Raw genomic sequence first — 13,677 nt, 5'->3', positions numbered from 1 at the left:
GCCAGTCTAGTGAGCTTCGTCCTGGCACAGGATGGCACTTGCAGTGCCAGATTTGTCCAGTTGGGCAATAGCGCTTATTTCTTGGAGAGAAACAAGGTAAGCAGAAGGTAGATAAATGATTTCATGAAATAATTGTAAAATTGTTTATTTATTTCCAGTTCAACTGGTGGGATTCCTCACGCAGATGCATGGCCATGGGAGCCCAGTTGGCTCACATCGACAGCGAAGCGGAACTTAACGCGATCTCCACCTATCTTAATCAATTGGGATTCTCCAAGGATGAGGGCATATGGTTCTCGGGCTTTGGCATCAAATCAGGAGCCTGGATCTCTATTGCCAACTCTGAGATCCTGTCTTACTTCAAATGGGGTCAAAATGAGCCGAATGACTACGCCAGCAGCGAGAACTGCCTAGGCATCAAGGTCAACAGTGGCAACTGGTTTATGAATGACATCAGCTGCTTCCTGGAGCACTCGTACTTGTGCGAAAGTGTTAAATAAAATTCGCTTTTTCCTTTTCCAAATAAACTTGTTTAAAATTTAATATTATCTTAATTCATTCTTTTATAATCATCAGTTAGTTGTTCTAACTTACTTTCTTAAATAAAAACCCTTTGCGGAAAATAATGTAAAATTTATGTAACCACGTTTGATATGATAGAATGATAGAATCTCTTAAGATCACGACTTTTAAAATCTAAATCTAAATTATAAAAAGTAGTAAAAAGCTTCAAGGAAAGTAAGTCCCAAATTGTATAAACAAAATCTTTTACCGAATACAGATCTCATGTCAATTAGCTTTCATTATGTTAGTTTTACGTGGAAAAAAATATTTCCATATTTAATACGAATACCTTCAGTAAAGAGATGCAGTGCTATGATAAAAACGAGTTTTTATTTATTTTTATCTTGTATGGTTATATATCTAGCACCTATTTCATTCGTTATATAAATAGTTTATCTAATTTACGTACACCCTAGTCGTATCAGCTTCGCAGATATAGGACAACTTGGAGCGGCAAGTGTAGTCGTTCATGAGCCACGGTTCTCCAATTCGGTAAAGATTCATGCAGTTTTCACTGTTCATGTTATCCGGCTGTCCGATGTTCCACTTAGCATAGGGCAAGGGACGAGCTGGTCCGAACTGCATCCAACTGCCTTGACGACCAATTGCACCCACCCAGATCCAATCCCCGCGATAGCCCATGTATGATAGGAAGTCGGCTAGCTCGTTGAACTTGTACTCGGAGTCCACAGTGGCTAGTTGGAGTCCCGCTCGGATGCAGCGCTCGTTGGCATCGTACCAGTTGGCCTAATTGAGAGTTATGAGTAATTATAAATAATTCATGAAGCCTAAGAACTCACCTTATCCTTGCTCTCCACAAAGTATTGCTTTTCGCCGACCCTCATTAAGGGAAGCGTGCAGTTTTGGGCCTGAATTTCAGCTACTCCAAGAGTAGCCAGCAAAATGACTAAAGCCAAGTGCTCCATCTCTAGCAATCTGTATTAAATGACAATCTTCTCAGCTAAACTAGTGACTTAAATAGTAGTTTCTCTGGAAACTCGCCTTTGTTTGGCTTATTTGCACGAAAAATAGTTTTCCTCGTTCTCAACCTCAATCGATAAGAATGAAGAGAGTGGAGTGGGTCAGTACTTTCGATGTCTGAAATACTCATTACATTGGATTGGATGGGATTGCGCCCACGGGGCGTTGCGTGTCAATTTATGCAACTCTCCTGCAATTTCCGGGGTATTAAAGCAATTTCCAACCCACTGGCCACAGCATACGCCCGTAAACATGGGCATGACTTAATGGGGAAGTCCTGCATGTGAAAGCTCCCTGCTCGCCAGTTTGGGTGTGACGGAAAAGCCCTTTTGGGCATTGGAGAAAGCGAAAGAGTGGGTGAATCCATGGCATCGAAAGGAGAATGTTTCGGTAGCTCGTCGAAAAAATGATATCACATTTGGATAAGGTAAAAATGGGCGGAGACGTAGCTTTATAGGGGCTGAGAGTGTTAAAGTTAATAGTACTCAAAAATCAAACAAGGAGTTAAAAATTACATTCCAAGAGATCACAAAACCAATTTTAACTTTCTGATCCAAACTTGGTTAGGCAACTCATTATATTCCAATTCCGATAATAATCTTTTGAGAGGATTTAGCATTTAAATCAAAGTTTTGGCGCCCTGTAGTGAACCCTTTTTGCCCTTTTCCACCCCCAGTCATTATAAAGACAATCCCAAAGTCTTCCTACGCAATAAAAAATAGTCTTCGAGAAGTGCGTATAAAATGTCAAAACGTTTTACCAGGATGCTGAATCCGATGGCATTACAATAAAACGAAAAATTCGCAGCAAGTAAATGCAATTTAGCCAAACGGGAGGGTCGTCAAGTGACGCTGCACCCAGGGGGACTGTTTGATTTACCGTCAACAGGAGATTGAAAAAAAAAAAAATAGAAATTCAGAAATAGAATCAAGCGGGCGAAAAAAAAACACGAGCCACCAAAAAGTGAATTAAGAACTTGTGTGCTGGAACGATGCGAGGCCAGCCCAATGAGGGGTGTTTTTCAGATGGGGTGTGGTTTTTGGCGTGGGGGGCAAATTGAGTTGCAACACTTGGCAGGTTTTTATCTACGCACCACAATCAACCAGCCAGCCAGCCAGTCAGCCAGGCAACCGGCCAACGAGCCGGGCCGGGGGTCTCAGACCCTCTGTCAGCAGGTCAGAGACCATCCAAAACCACCATCCCATTTCAAAATACACTGGAAAATATATTTTAAAGTATTTATGAATGAGATTAAATCGGAATATAGACGATAAATTATATAAACAGCTTTAAGATCTGATCTAGCACTATGTCCTTATTGTCCTTAATATATTGGATCGACTTTTTAGTTTCATAATTTAACATTTTTTCTCAAAGCTTTCCAAGGAACAAAAAGATCCTCTCTGTGCATCCCAATTCCGATGAATTAAGGCAGTTAAATGTGCTGAGTGTAGGCGGAGTGACCGACTGCCTGGCCAGAAACCGAAGAGGAGCAACTGTTTCGTGTTGGTGCCCGTTGATAACAAGATTTGTTTTTGAAAATTTCTGAAGGGTCGCCCTTAATTACGCCGAAAAGCGCAATGAGCAATTTGGAAATGGCAAGTGAGCGCGATGGCGGCGGCATAAGCAGAGGTCTACGTCTAAACCACATCCACCCTAAGCAATTTAGGTAAATTAAATTTAGAGTGTGCCCATCCTTCGATTTTCAACGGAGAGTTGCGTAGCAGAACAGTGCTCAAAAGTCAAAAGTGTATGGCCCGTTCGGCTGATTTAAGCCAGAGATAAGGGGGAGAATCCCTGACAGGATAGTGAGTCGCAGGAGGAGCAGGCGATCCACCCTCTCCCGAACACGTATCCTTAGACAAATGCTGCCAGCCAGACCAGACACTCGACACTCGCTACACGGAAATTCCATTAAAAGAGCAAAAGCGAATTGAACAATTTTCTCTTTATGATTTATTGTAATGAGGTTTTTATTTATGGCACGACTTCTTCTATTTGCCAGAAACAGTAAAACATAAAAAATTGTATATGTATTGCAACGTCTGCTTTTATTTGTTTATCTCCGGCCGCCTTTTTTGCGTTTTCGAAAATTAAAAATTAATTAGGCATTTATCACTTGACTGTCTAACAGATGGCCGTGTTCCAGGGGGTCTCGGGTGGTAAGTCGTTGACACAAGTACGGGGTAAGTGCAGCCGAACATGGATATTCCTTTAGGCAAAAAGTCCTCCTACACGGAAATATAGTTAAGGTGGAGATATTTACATGAAAGTTACAGTTTACAATGTGCCCTTAAGGTTTAGATATGTCTCTTAATGTAACTCGATTCTATGTTCTAATTGGATATCTTTGCTATGCCATAAAATACGTGATTGTTTAATGAATTTTGTAATTGAGACTTCTTTCAATTCCTATGAAATGCCATCCGTTCTACAAAAGTAGAATCAGTAAAAGCTAATTGGAATAAGCATGGCGTAAGTTCTTCAGAAAGGAATGATTAAATAATCTAAACTGCGACAGCAACATCTATAAATATACGTAAAGAGCTTTGTAACTTTGTAGGCATTGCCCTCAGCGCTATATAACATACTTATAGTACCCATTAAAAAAAAAATTTTATAATTCCTTTGAATATTTTCACCTAATAATTGAATGCAAAAATTTAGCCTTTACTCATCCCCGATTTAAAAGTTTACAAATTGCAATTTGGCAGCTTAAACTTGTTCTCAAAACTCAGTTAACTGGTAACGCTAACCAAAGAAAAGCAAATCGGCAAGCGGAAGACTCAGGGATCTCGTGGCTGGGGTGCCTCGCATTTTGGGAAGACGCTGCTTTCGTACGTGGGCACCATGTACTTGATATTGATGAAGGCATTGGGTCCTCCGCAATACTCCAGCAACTTGAGGGTGTCCTCGATGACGTCGCCGATGCGGCAGTTGCGATCAGGATCGATTCCCTCTCCCAGATTCACATTGATGTTCTTGTAAAGATTGCACACGGCCAGCAATTGACGGTAAAAAGGGACGAGGGCTTGACCCACACAAGGACCTGAGTATTTTAATCAAATTAGTATGCATAAATGTGTAAACGTGTTACTCAAATTCGTCTTCAACAGAGTTTTACTATCGTAAATACAAGAAAAAGTGCAGATATGTAGTGACGCTTTTGTGTTGGTTTGCTGCTGTGCACTGAGAGAAAAAAAACCTTTTTTTTGCTAACCGATTCTTAGCTAATTTCAACACCCACATCGAAGAAGTTCTAAAGAATAAATTCCAGTGCAAGTGTTTATAAAAAAAACAAGAACAAAATACATTAGAGTTGGCGACGGAATGAGGCGGAAAGAGGAAAACGAAAAATTGTTGGTGGAATAGCGCCCCAGCCCATAGCAGCGAGCATTTACAAAAACAAAGTAGCATAGTTTGCAATTTACAGTTTATTTCGCGGTGAGCCATTAACGGGAGTATTGGGATACAATTTTTGGCAGAGCAGTGTAATAAGTGATGAATTCGTTAGGAAATAATGAAATAGTTATACTGCTTTTCTTTCTCTCAGTGCACAGCTCTAAAGCGTCAATACATACATAAGACGAATTTGAGCTCCACTGCAATGGCAGTGCATTGCCATAGGAGTTGATTACACTTGATGTACAATATAATAAACCAGAAAAAAAGAAATGGCAATAAAGAATTCTGAAAATACATATTGTGTTCCCATTCCGTAATCACTTTTCTATAAAATAAACCATATCAATGAGAGAACGGCAATCACGCATATATAATGACTTCCATGTGAAATGAGTCAGTTTAGTATATTGCAATCGAGCGAAGGACTATTTTTTATAATCATACTTAATCATACAATACTACGCAAAAAGTTTTAGTATATCCTTTTGTAATCTTAGTTATACTGGTAAGATGCAGTTTTTGTTTATTTTACTTAAACTAAAACCTGTAAATACTTTAGTGCACTATTCGGATAATTTATTTTTTTGGAATTGAAAGCAATGATATAGACAACCAAGCAGCTACGGAACTCTCGGATCTGATCAATGAAGCAAAATTTGCAGCTAAACAGTTTGAGAAAGGAGTAATTGATTTTCATAACGACGATTTAAAAGGCCTTTATGGCATATGGCCAGGCTTTGAACCAGAAACAAAGGAAATTGAGTTGGATTCTAGTGAAAACCCAAAAGTTACATCGGAACCAAAGGAGAATTTGGAAAAGATTTTATATCAAGACTTTATGAAAATCGGTAACAAATATATGGAAAATCCGTCGGTTTCGGAAACTTCTGATCCCAGGGTCGCCACCAATCAGGTGGACATTTTTTCTAACGAAGAAGATAATACAATGCTAAGAGAAATTCTAGGCATGAGGGAAGTTAAATTTACAGCCCTAAATCCAAATGATTATAAACCAGAAACCAAGGAAAATGAGTTGGCTTCAAGTGAAAATCCTAATGATTTTGAACCAGAAACGCAAAGGGAAAATTGAGAAAATTTGGATATCAAATCAGGTGAAAATGAAACCAATATCAGTTCAAGACCTCATTTGAGTTATTTTTTGGGGAAATTGCCATAAAAATTTTAATATAAAAAATTTAAATTTATTTAAAAAAAAAAAAAAGAAAAAGAGTTTGTTTTAAGTAAAAAAAAAAAAGTTACATGGAAAGAAGTCAAAGAGGTACCAGACTTTAAGCAAGTTGGAAACAAATCGTATCACATCGAAAATAGTGAAAAACGGGGTTGGTATAAAGCTAACGATGAATGTGAAAAAATTGGGGGAGAGTTGGCAACTCTGCAAAGTGAGGAGGAATGGATTGCTGTTAAAGAAAAACTGCAGATGAAGTTGGACTACTGGGTGGACATCGATAATGTTATTTCGGATGCTAAATTTATGACTGGATTTGAACCAGATTGGGCAACAAAAATTCGTATTAATATAAATAACTGCATTGAATTGAAAGGAAATAAAAATCATCAAGTCAACGGGGAAAACTGCGATGTAAAAAACAATTTTATATGCGAGAAAAATGATTCATGAATATAAGAAAGAATGTGTTTTACCCTTAAATAAAAGTGTAAGTGTATAGCTTTAAAAACTTACCCAGGCGAACCATCAGCTGAATGACCTGAAGGGCGGATATGATGATCCGCTTGTCGCGCGTCTGAAAGGCCCTTTTGAGCGGAAGGATCAGTTTGGGCAGGACTGGTAGAACCTTTTTGGGTGACCTCATGATGAGGTCAATGGCTCCATTGACAGCCAGCAACCGGGTGTCATAGTCCATATCCGCCAGTCCATCCACAAAGATGGGTAAATAGTAGCAATAGTCGAGATTCTCCGGAACACAGTGCCATTTCACCGGGCGCTCCTTGGTCGGATCTTGTTTGCTAGTCCGGCCGGACATTACACACGGAATGTCCCCGCGATTGAAATAGATCTTGAAAACGGTTTCCTTCACTGGCTTTCGCTTGAAGATGTCGATTCTGAAGATTTCAGATTACAAAATATACTAAAATTCTGTTAGTAAGAACCAACTCACTTTGGGGGAGGCTTTACTACCGTGTTGGGCTGCAGTGCCTGATAGGTAAAAGCAGGAACTTCACGTACAGGCTAAAAAAATACAATATACCTGACATCTTAAGATCCTTATCTACGATATTTACCATCTTTGATCTGAGGTAGAGCAACTCCCGACAAACTCTTCCTGGCTCATGGAGCCTAGTTGCACGTTCATTGGTTTTGGAGCACATTGTTAGTAGTATTATAAATTACTTGCAACTGAAAACTAATAAATAAAAAAAACCAAGAAATGCGTAGAGCCTAAGGCCTCAACTTAAGTAGTAAATACGATTTGTAGACTAGATTTTTAGATTTGCTTTAGAAAATATTCACGGATGTTTTTTGAATGGGCTACTGTGTAAAAATGCCACTCCAAGCATTTACGAAAAGTGGAAAATCGAAAGTTCGTTGACAGCATTCTCGAAAGTCCCAATAATAAAATGTAAATAAATTATGCGTTTAAATGGGAAAATATTTATACACATGTTGTTATCAAGACGTCAACACTCGACCCCCCGTCCATCCGTGAAACCCAAAATAATTTTTTGGGGTGCCGTCGCGCCCTTCGACTTTTCACACCCAGAAGTGTTCGGTGTCTCTAAATAGTCATAAAGGGAAAGTGCAAACATTTGCGCACTTTATCATCTTTTCCCATTTCCCGCCCCACCCACTTTTTGTAGCGGTAAATGTAACGGTAAATATTTTGTAACGCCCACCAATTAAGGCGTCTACTGTAAAATCCCCCGACCATTGCCAAAAAGCCCACCATCATCTCACAGCATTAACCTACTTAAAACGGTGAGGAAACGAGACAGATTCCCCAGTCGACCTATCTCCATCGCAGTTCTTGTGTTTCTGGTGCCCTGAATTAATTAAAATCCGACATGCGAATTACTCGACTGTCCTTATCTGACTCCGTTTTCCAGCTTCGTCTTTGGCTTTTCCAGGCTCCTGTTTTTAATTACCCACGCACAGCTTTTCACTTTCGCCCAACACATCGTTGCACGTCGCGATTTATCCGTTTTAATAATGTCGAGAGAGACCCGGGTTGGCGCTTGCTATCCCTTGAATCCTTCCTTAACTTGGGCTCCTTAACTTGGCCCAGCCTTTGGCCCGACTTAGCTTCTGTCGCTTTCTGGCATGTAAATTGAGTTAAAGGCATTTAGGATTATGGAGCATAAGGACGAGTCTCTGACTTACTCGCTAATTGCTAAGCATTTCTCCAGGGAAATATGATGGGGCCAAGGGGAGAAATTAGGATATATGTGGGAAATAGTGAGGATTATAAAATTAAATGCATCTTAGTAGGGTGGGGTATAGTTTTTAGGTTTAATTTGAGGTTATTAAGGAAGGCTTTGTTGACTTTATTGGTTATTTTAAACTATATCATTGGCATATCCAGGATAGTATATATTTTAAATATTGAACCATTATTACGCTATTATAACTAACAAACCGATGTTTTCTGATAAATCAGTTATTATAAAGGCTAAATATCAAATCAAATCAAAACTCAATAGACCTCCCACTCTCAATTCAATTTTGTTCGATTTCAGTTGATCAGCCCCAAAGTATGCAATATATCACATGTGAAATAATTATGAAATTTTCCCCATTTGGCAGACGGCTGCTCAATGGAAAATCGAAACAAAAGATGCCGCTGGCAGAGACGACAACTCGCAAATTCGCACTGGAAGCGAACGCTTTTACAATGGCCACAACGCAAATCAGCCGGATCATAATTTATTGGACCCAAAATGGGTAGTATTCCCAACAAGAGCTACGGGGCACACAAAATGGACAAAAGGCCGTGGCTTTCAAAAAGGGTTTTAGGTGAGGTGAGCCATCGGTGAGTTTGAAATCCAGGGGGTTTGGGGTGCGTTTGTCTAGCTGACACTTTCATTAACAAAAAGTCAGAGCGATGACAACGGGCATATCAGAGGGTGTGGTGTTTGGGGAAGGGATCCTGTCTGGTTGTTTTTGCATTGTTACAAAGTGCAATTCTGGATGGGGAATGGGGGGGAAGGGTGGATCGTTGTGGCAGTCATCCCAATCCCAATGACTTGTGGGTGGTGGCCATTCGGCTGACATGGCTGCAGTGCGGCACGTAAATCTAAACAGCCACTGACAGCTTTCAACTGGCACTCACTCCCACTTTTTTATGTGCCACTGCTGTTGCTGCTGCTGCTGCTGCTCGAAATGGACAGTCGTCGGGGGAGAATGGAGTCGAGCCCATCTTGAATGTCATATAAGCCATATACATATATATCAATATCCTGGCCATATATCAATATGCACACGCGCTCACATATATCTACTTTCGTTGGCTTGTTTGTCTGAAATTGACATCGCTTGTATGGTGCCCTGTATTCAGTAAGCTCTCCTTCCAACCATCCCGACCATCATGGACATGGCTAACATGGTTTTGGCCTTTTGTTTTAGACCCGGTCTACTCTCCACTACGTACTCCTACGGTCCGGCCGAGATTTTATGTTCGCATACATTTTGAGCGCTTTATTGTTTGTCCAATTTCGTGCAACATCGCCTGGTCTGAACGACAGAGAGAGTAATCGAGTATCCGTTGTCTGTCTCGTGTCAGGAATAAAGAGCTCCATCCCGTTGGCCGTTAGGTGTTAATCTAATAACTGTCAAATGCAGGATGTTGGTACTTCAGATTGCTAGCAAAATTGCTGCTAACTCGCTTCTAGTGGCGACTAAATTGTAGTTAAAGGAGATGAGCTGGAGGACACCTGAATGGATTAGGTGAAACAGAAAGGACTGCTCTGCTATAACAATTTATATAAAACGATAATGTTATTTTCTGTACAAGTACTTGCAGTATTTGAAAAAGTTTCTTGTTCTATACAATCTGCAGATACAAAGTTGGTTACTTAAAGTATCTGCTCTTAAAATTCTTTCCTTACAATTTAACTATCCAGGCCAGCCATTCAGAGTTCAAACTTATAATGGCTTTCACTGTGTTTATTTGGTTCAATTGCGCTTCTGGCAGCCTAAGAATAATTTCTGCATCGCCAAAATCCCATAAAAATCAACAACTCTGAGACGGCGTCCATATGAACATCTAACTGCTAACTGCAGGCCCGGTCACAAGAGCAGTCAAGCATTAAATGGCCACGACCGAAGGGCCAGAGGGCCGTGGATCTCGCCGTATGGGGGTCTGGGAATAGCTTACTACAGCTCTAGCACATCCCATGCAGACAGATAAAAGTCCCGCTCTGTACTCTAACATTTTTATGAGTCGTAAATCGAAGCGATAAAATCACAAGAAAATGGAGATACAAAAACAAACAAGCCTGCGAACTGAGAGAGAGAGGTCAGTCCGAAGTCTAGACCGGACTGAGTTAGACTTTTGGGGCCCATCGTATCTCTCATAAGTCACACGATAAATTCTGCAACATTGCGCTAATGACAACAATGCACTTGCAGAAAAGCCAGTAACTAAATTTTATTTTAAAAATATCTACTTAGATTCTATATAACACAGAAGAATAACTGAGAAGAAAATACCTTTACTAAATGGCTAATTTTTCCACCCTTTTTTGAAAAGAACACCCCCACAAAAGCTGAAAATGTTTTCCTAGTGCATTTGCCCAGATCGAGAGAAGTCGTCCTGCATTCTGAAACGGCGGAAGTTCATTATTGTCAGTGATTAATGACAAGAAGCGCGGATGGATCCTGGGACTGGGATATGGCCGATGGCTCTGCATTTGACTCTGGTTCTGAGCCACATAAGTTAGCTGTTGCTGTCATCTGGCCCAAACCCGAAGCCGACTGGCAGAGAACAACAAAAAAAATCGACATCCAGAGCCTGAGGCCGGGCACGAAAAAAAAAAAGAAACCGTAGACCATAGGATCGACCAGGAAGGATTGGGACGAGGACGAGCTGTTGACATCACTCCGTCCGTCAGTTAGCTGGAAAATGCATTGCTGCCAGCTGCCAACATGATTAGCGCGTTGATTTGGCAACCGATTGCCGAGTGGAGTGCATCCGAGCCAACATTTCAGCCATCCTCAACAGAGTTTGACTTGCCAACTTCGCTCCTCCGTTTAGCCATCCCTCCTGGAATGTCCTTAAACTTATGCAGTGCTAAGCGGCATTGACAACGGCACGCACACATCGTTTTTGCAAGGGTAGGAGAGGGGTTTTGACGGCTTGTGGGGATGGAAAATGGGGGGGCTAGGGCCGCCCTTCTGATGGTTCAATGTACGACAAGTGAAATTAATTTCAAACAATGCAGCAAACTCCGAAAACAACAAAGCTGGAGAAGCTAAAACCCCACGACAGCAGAAGCAAATTAAATAAAAATTCCAGCATGAACGTTACCGGGTAGAGAGTTGAGCTGCACTGAAAACAATGGGTAGTAGGTTATTGGGATGAAATATAGGAAATAAAGGGGACTCTTATACTAAAAGCTTTAAGTCTTAGGTTGATCTTAATGGTAGTTAGTAAATAATAATATAAATACTTAAAATATTTTACTTTTATAATAGTTAGCTAACTTACAGTGCACTTAGCTTAGCATCCTGTTAAGGAGTGGATTGCCAGCCATATGACAGACTCAATCTACGTGCCTCGATTGGATGAGTAAGCCAAGTTAGGACCAAGCAAAAAAGCCAAGTCGATGCCAACCGAACTTGTCGAAAATTATTTCGTTTTAATTATGCCAAAGGGCGTTGTCGAAGGACGTGTCGGAATGTGTCGCCGTTTTGGATGCACTCAAAATGAAATCACGTCACCGATTTGCCCCGCCCCCTGCCAAAACCAGCATCCGCCCACATCCACTAGACCAGACCAATTGCCAACACTTCAGGTTGCCTACAACTTTTCCGCTGTCATTATCAATTTGAGTTAATTGCCGCAGCCATCCTGGGCAGAACGTTGGCATTCTGGGATGACGACCGCCATTGCTGTTGTGCTGCTCGCTTCCGGTCTGGGGATCCCCCTCTTTATTCCGCCCGTCGTTCCTTTCCAGACGACGCGACGTCGCATTGTCTGTGACTGCTTAAAAGCGTTTAGTCCAAATTTATTTATATTACATGCCAAAAATTGCAGTCGTTCTCAAGACCAGCAGCTAGGAACAAGGTCTAAATGTGAAAGATTAGATTGAAAGTTAGTTCTTTTTTGATTACGTCCATATACCTACTAGGCTCTAAGGCTCTGAACTGAAGTGGTATTTATCAAGAATTAGAACTTAGAATGACCAGATTATAAAACCCTAGATAAAAATAAACCATTAAATAGTTTATATTGTGCTTTTTGTTTCCGCTTTGAAGAAACTTATCAAACCACAACTTATCAACGACGCAGTACACATGAACCATTATAGTTTATAACCACGATGAGAACCAATATCAGAAAAGAATTATAATATAAATTATTAGAAATTAAATAGGGATTACTTTTCCCAAGTGTAAGATTTCTTTAATATATGCCTAGTCAGCAATATATAAGTAATCTTGATTAGCAAAAAATATTGATAGTAGAGTAGATCATTAACTTGTTACTGACTGCTGAAACGACGATGTGGTATCAGCTCTAAAATGATAATAGTACTTTATGACTCTTTTTAGTTCACTAACTAATGGTTATTTACACTGCTCTCAAAGGGAATTACAAACAATTCCAATTTGTAGACCTTCCAATCAATTTAGTTCGCAAACGAACGCTATTTTTCTATCACACTTTTCCACGCCCATTACCAGCTCCTCTCCCATGAACTCCAGATAAACACAAAAGCCATTCTCAAACTTCCGTTGCGGCTGCTCAGTGGGCACAAAATTTGTAAAGTTCATGGGATAGGAATCCTGGTGCCAGTAAAAATCCTTTAAAGTTCCATGATCGACGTCCTTAGAATCGGACAGCCTTCCTCGATGTCCGCCGCTCCAGAATATGGCATGGGTCTGGGCGTGGGCCCGATAACGCATATAGTCCGAGAGTAATCTCATTTCATGGAAGCTGCGTATAGTCACTAGTCGGGCTTGGGGATCAATCGTCTCGCAACCGAAGTTCGCGTGCATCCAATCCATCTGAAAAATATTTATAAAAAACTTAACTCGCGGAACATTTGTGATAGACCTTTAGTCTAGTAAAGCTTTCATATTTCTTACTATAACCGGAACGCTGAATACGCGGTCCTTATAGACCATTCTGTAATACTCAAACGAGGGCTGAAAAGGGAATACTTATTAAAAAAAAAAGGTTTTAATTTATTCTCTTACACACCGGCTTATTGGAGGAAAAGAAATAGCAGCGATCTCCAATCTCAACAAAGGGCTTCAAGCAGCGAGCTGGGATATTAAATATTCAAAATTGATTTTTAAAATTTACACAAAGTTTACGTTGCCAACAGTCCTTGAAGATGTAGATATATCCGATCGTCAGGAGTAGTAAGCCCGTAAGACCCACAAATGATTTTCCCAACGCTGACATTTTCTCCAGGGGCTCTCAATTGACTGAAGCTTTACTTAAGGTGCTTTCAAAATATATGAGCCCTACAGGTGTAGAACATTTCCTTAGAAGAAATTTGATGCCAAACATTTGGTGAGAA

The 13,677-nt window shown here is 40.4% G+C and overlaps 4 protein-coding genes across 5 annotated transcripts; 1 reads left to right on the top strand and 3 right to left on the bottom strand.

Annotated features, from left to right (window-relative positions):
• Positions 1-144: 144 nt before the first annotated feature.
• On the top strand, positions 145-523 carry LOC108106880 (C-type lectin BfL-2-like). Its single transcript, XM_017214126.2, has one exon. The coding sequence runs from the start codon at positions 189-191 to the stop codon at positions 498-500; it is 312 nt and encodes a 103-aa protein (XP_017069615.2). The 5' UTR covers positions 145-188; the 3' UTR covers positions 501-523.
• A 421-nt stretch (positions 524-944) lies between these two features.
• LOC108106879 (C-type lectin 37Db-like) lies at positions 945-1,523 on the bottom strand. Its single transcript, XM_017214125.2, has 2 exons — positions 1,365-1,523; positions 945-1,311 (listed from the first exon to the last, which is right to left on the bottom strand). The coding sequence occupies exons 1-2, from the start codon at positions 1,488-1,490 to the stop codon at positions 961-963; spliced, it is 477 nt and encodes a 158-aa protein (XP_017069614.2). The 5' UTR covers positions 1,491-1,523; the 3' UTR covers positions 945-960.
• A 2,041-nt stretch (positions 1,524-3,564) lies between these two features.
• Positions 3,565-7,488, bottom strand: LOC108106874 (parkin coregulated gene protein homolog). 2 transcript variants are annotated; one of them, XM_017214121.2, is made up of 5 exons: positions 7,213-7,488; positions 7,089-7,159; positions 6,653-7,032; positions 4,302-4,594; positions 3,565-3,776 (listed from the first exon to the last, which is right to left on the bottom strand). In XM_017214121.2, the coding sequence occupies exons 1-4, from the start codon at positions 7,297-7,299 to the stop codon at positions 4,332-4,334; spliced, it is 801 nt and encodes a 266-aa protein (XP_017069610.1). In that variant the 5' UTR covers positions 7,300-7,488; the 3' UTR covers positions 3,565-3,776; positions 4,302-4,331. The 2 variants fall into 2 exon arrangements, with proteins under 2 accessions (XP_017069610.1, XP_017069609.1); XM_017214120.2 differs by lacking the exon at positions 3,565-3,776 and having other exon boundaries at positions 4,169-4,594; positions 7,213-7,487.
• A 5,284-nt stretch (positions 7,489-12,772) lies between these two features.
• On the bottom strand, positions 12,773-13,593 carry LOC108106904. The gene is made up of 4 exons (XM_017214153.2): positions 13,469-13,593; positions 13,353-13,417; positions 13,238-13,297; positions 12,773-13,156 (listed from the first exon to the last, which is right to left on the bottom strand). The coding sequence occupies exons 1-4, from the start codon at positions 13,557-13,559 to the stop codon at positions 12,773-12,775; spliced, it is 600 nt and encodes a 199-aa protein (XP_017069642.2). The 5' UTR covers positions 13,560-13,593.
• Between the last annotated feature and the right edge of the window lie 84 nt (positions 13,594-13,677).

This window comes from Drosophila eugracilis, unplaced genomic scaffold, assembly GCF_018153835.1.
Source record: "Drosophila eugracilis isolate 14026-0451.02 unplaced genomic scaffold, ASM1815383v1 contig_952, whole genome shotgun sequence".
In the NCBI taxonomy this organism is placed as follows: domain Eukaryota; kingdom Metazoa; phylum Arthropoda; class Insecta; order Diptera; family Drosophilidae; genus Drosophila; species Drosophila eugracilis.
Note: the sequence above shows the minus strand (reverse complement) of the source record. Positions and strands in the feature narration are given on the sequence as shown.

Coding starts and splice junctions, on each gene's coding strand:
- LOC108106874 (XM_017214121.2), bottom strand. CDS start 7,299: ATGTGCTCCAAAACCAATGAACGTGCAACTAGGCTCCATGAGCCAGGA. Junction 7,033..7,088: donor GTAGTAAAGCCTCCCCCAAA/GTGAGTTGGTTC, acceptor TGAAATCTTCAG/AATCGACATCTTCAAGCGAA. Junction 4,595..6,652: donor TCAGCTGATGGTTCGCCTGG/GTAAGTTTTTAA, acceptor TAAAATACTCAG/GTCCTTGTGTGGGTCAAGCC.
- LOC108106880 (XM_017214126.2), top strand. CDS start 189: ATGGCCATGGGAGCCCAGTTGGCTCACATCGACAGCGAAGCGGAACTT.
- LOC108106904 (XM_017214153.2), bottom strand. CDS start 13,559: ATGTCAGCGTTGGGAAAATCATTTGTGGGTCTTACGGGCTTACTACTC. Junction 13,418..13,468: donor CTTCAAGGACTGTTGGCAAC/GTAAACTTTGTG, acceptor TTAATATCCCAG/CTCGCTGCTTGAAGCCCTTT. Junction 13,157..13,237: donor TATTCAGCGTTCCGGTTATA/GTAAGAAATATG, acceptor AATATTTTTCAG/ATGGATTGGATGCACGCGAA.
- LOC108106879 (XM_017214125.2), bottom strand. CDS start 1,490: ATGGAGCACTTGGCTTTAGTCATTTTGCTGGCTACTCTTGGAGTAGCT. Junction 1,312..1,364: donor TTGTGGAGAGCAAGGATAAG/GTGAGTTCTTAG, acceptor ACTCTCAATTAG/GCCAACTGGTACGATGCCAA.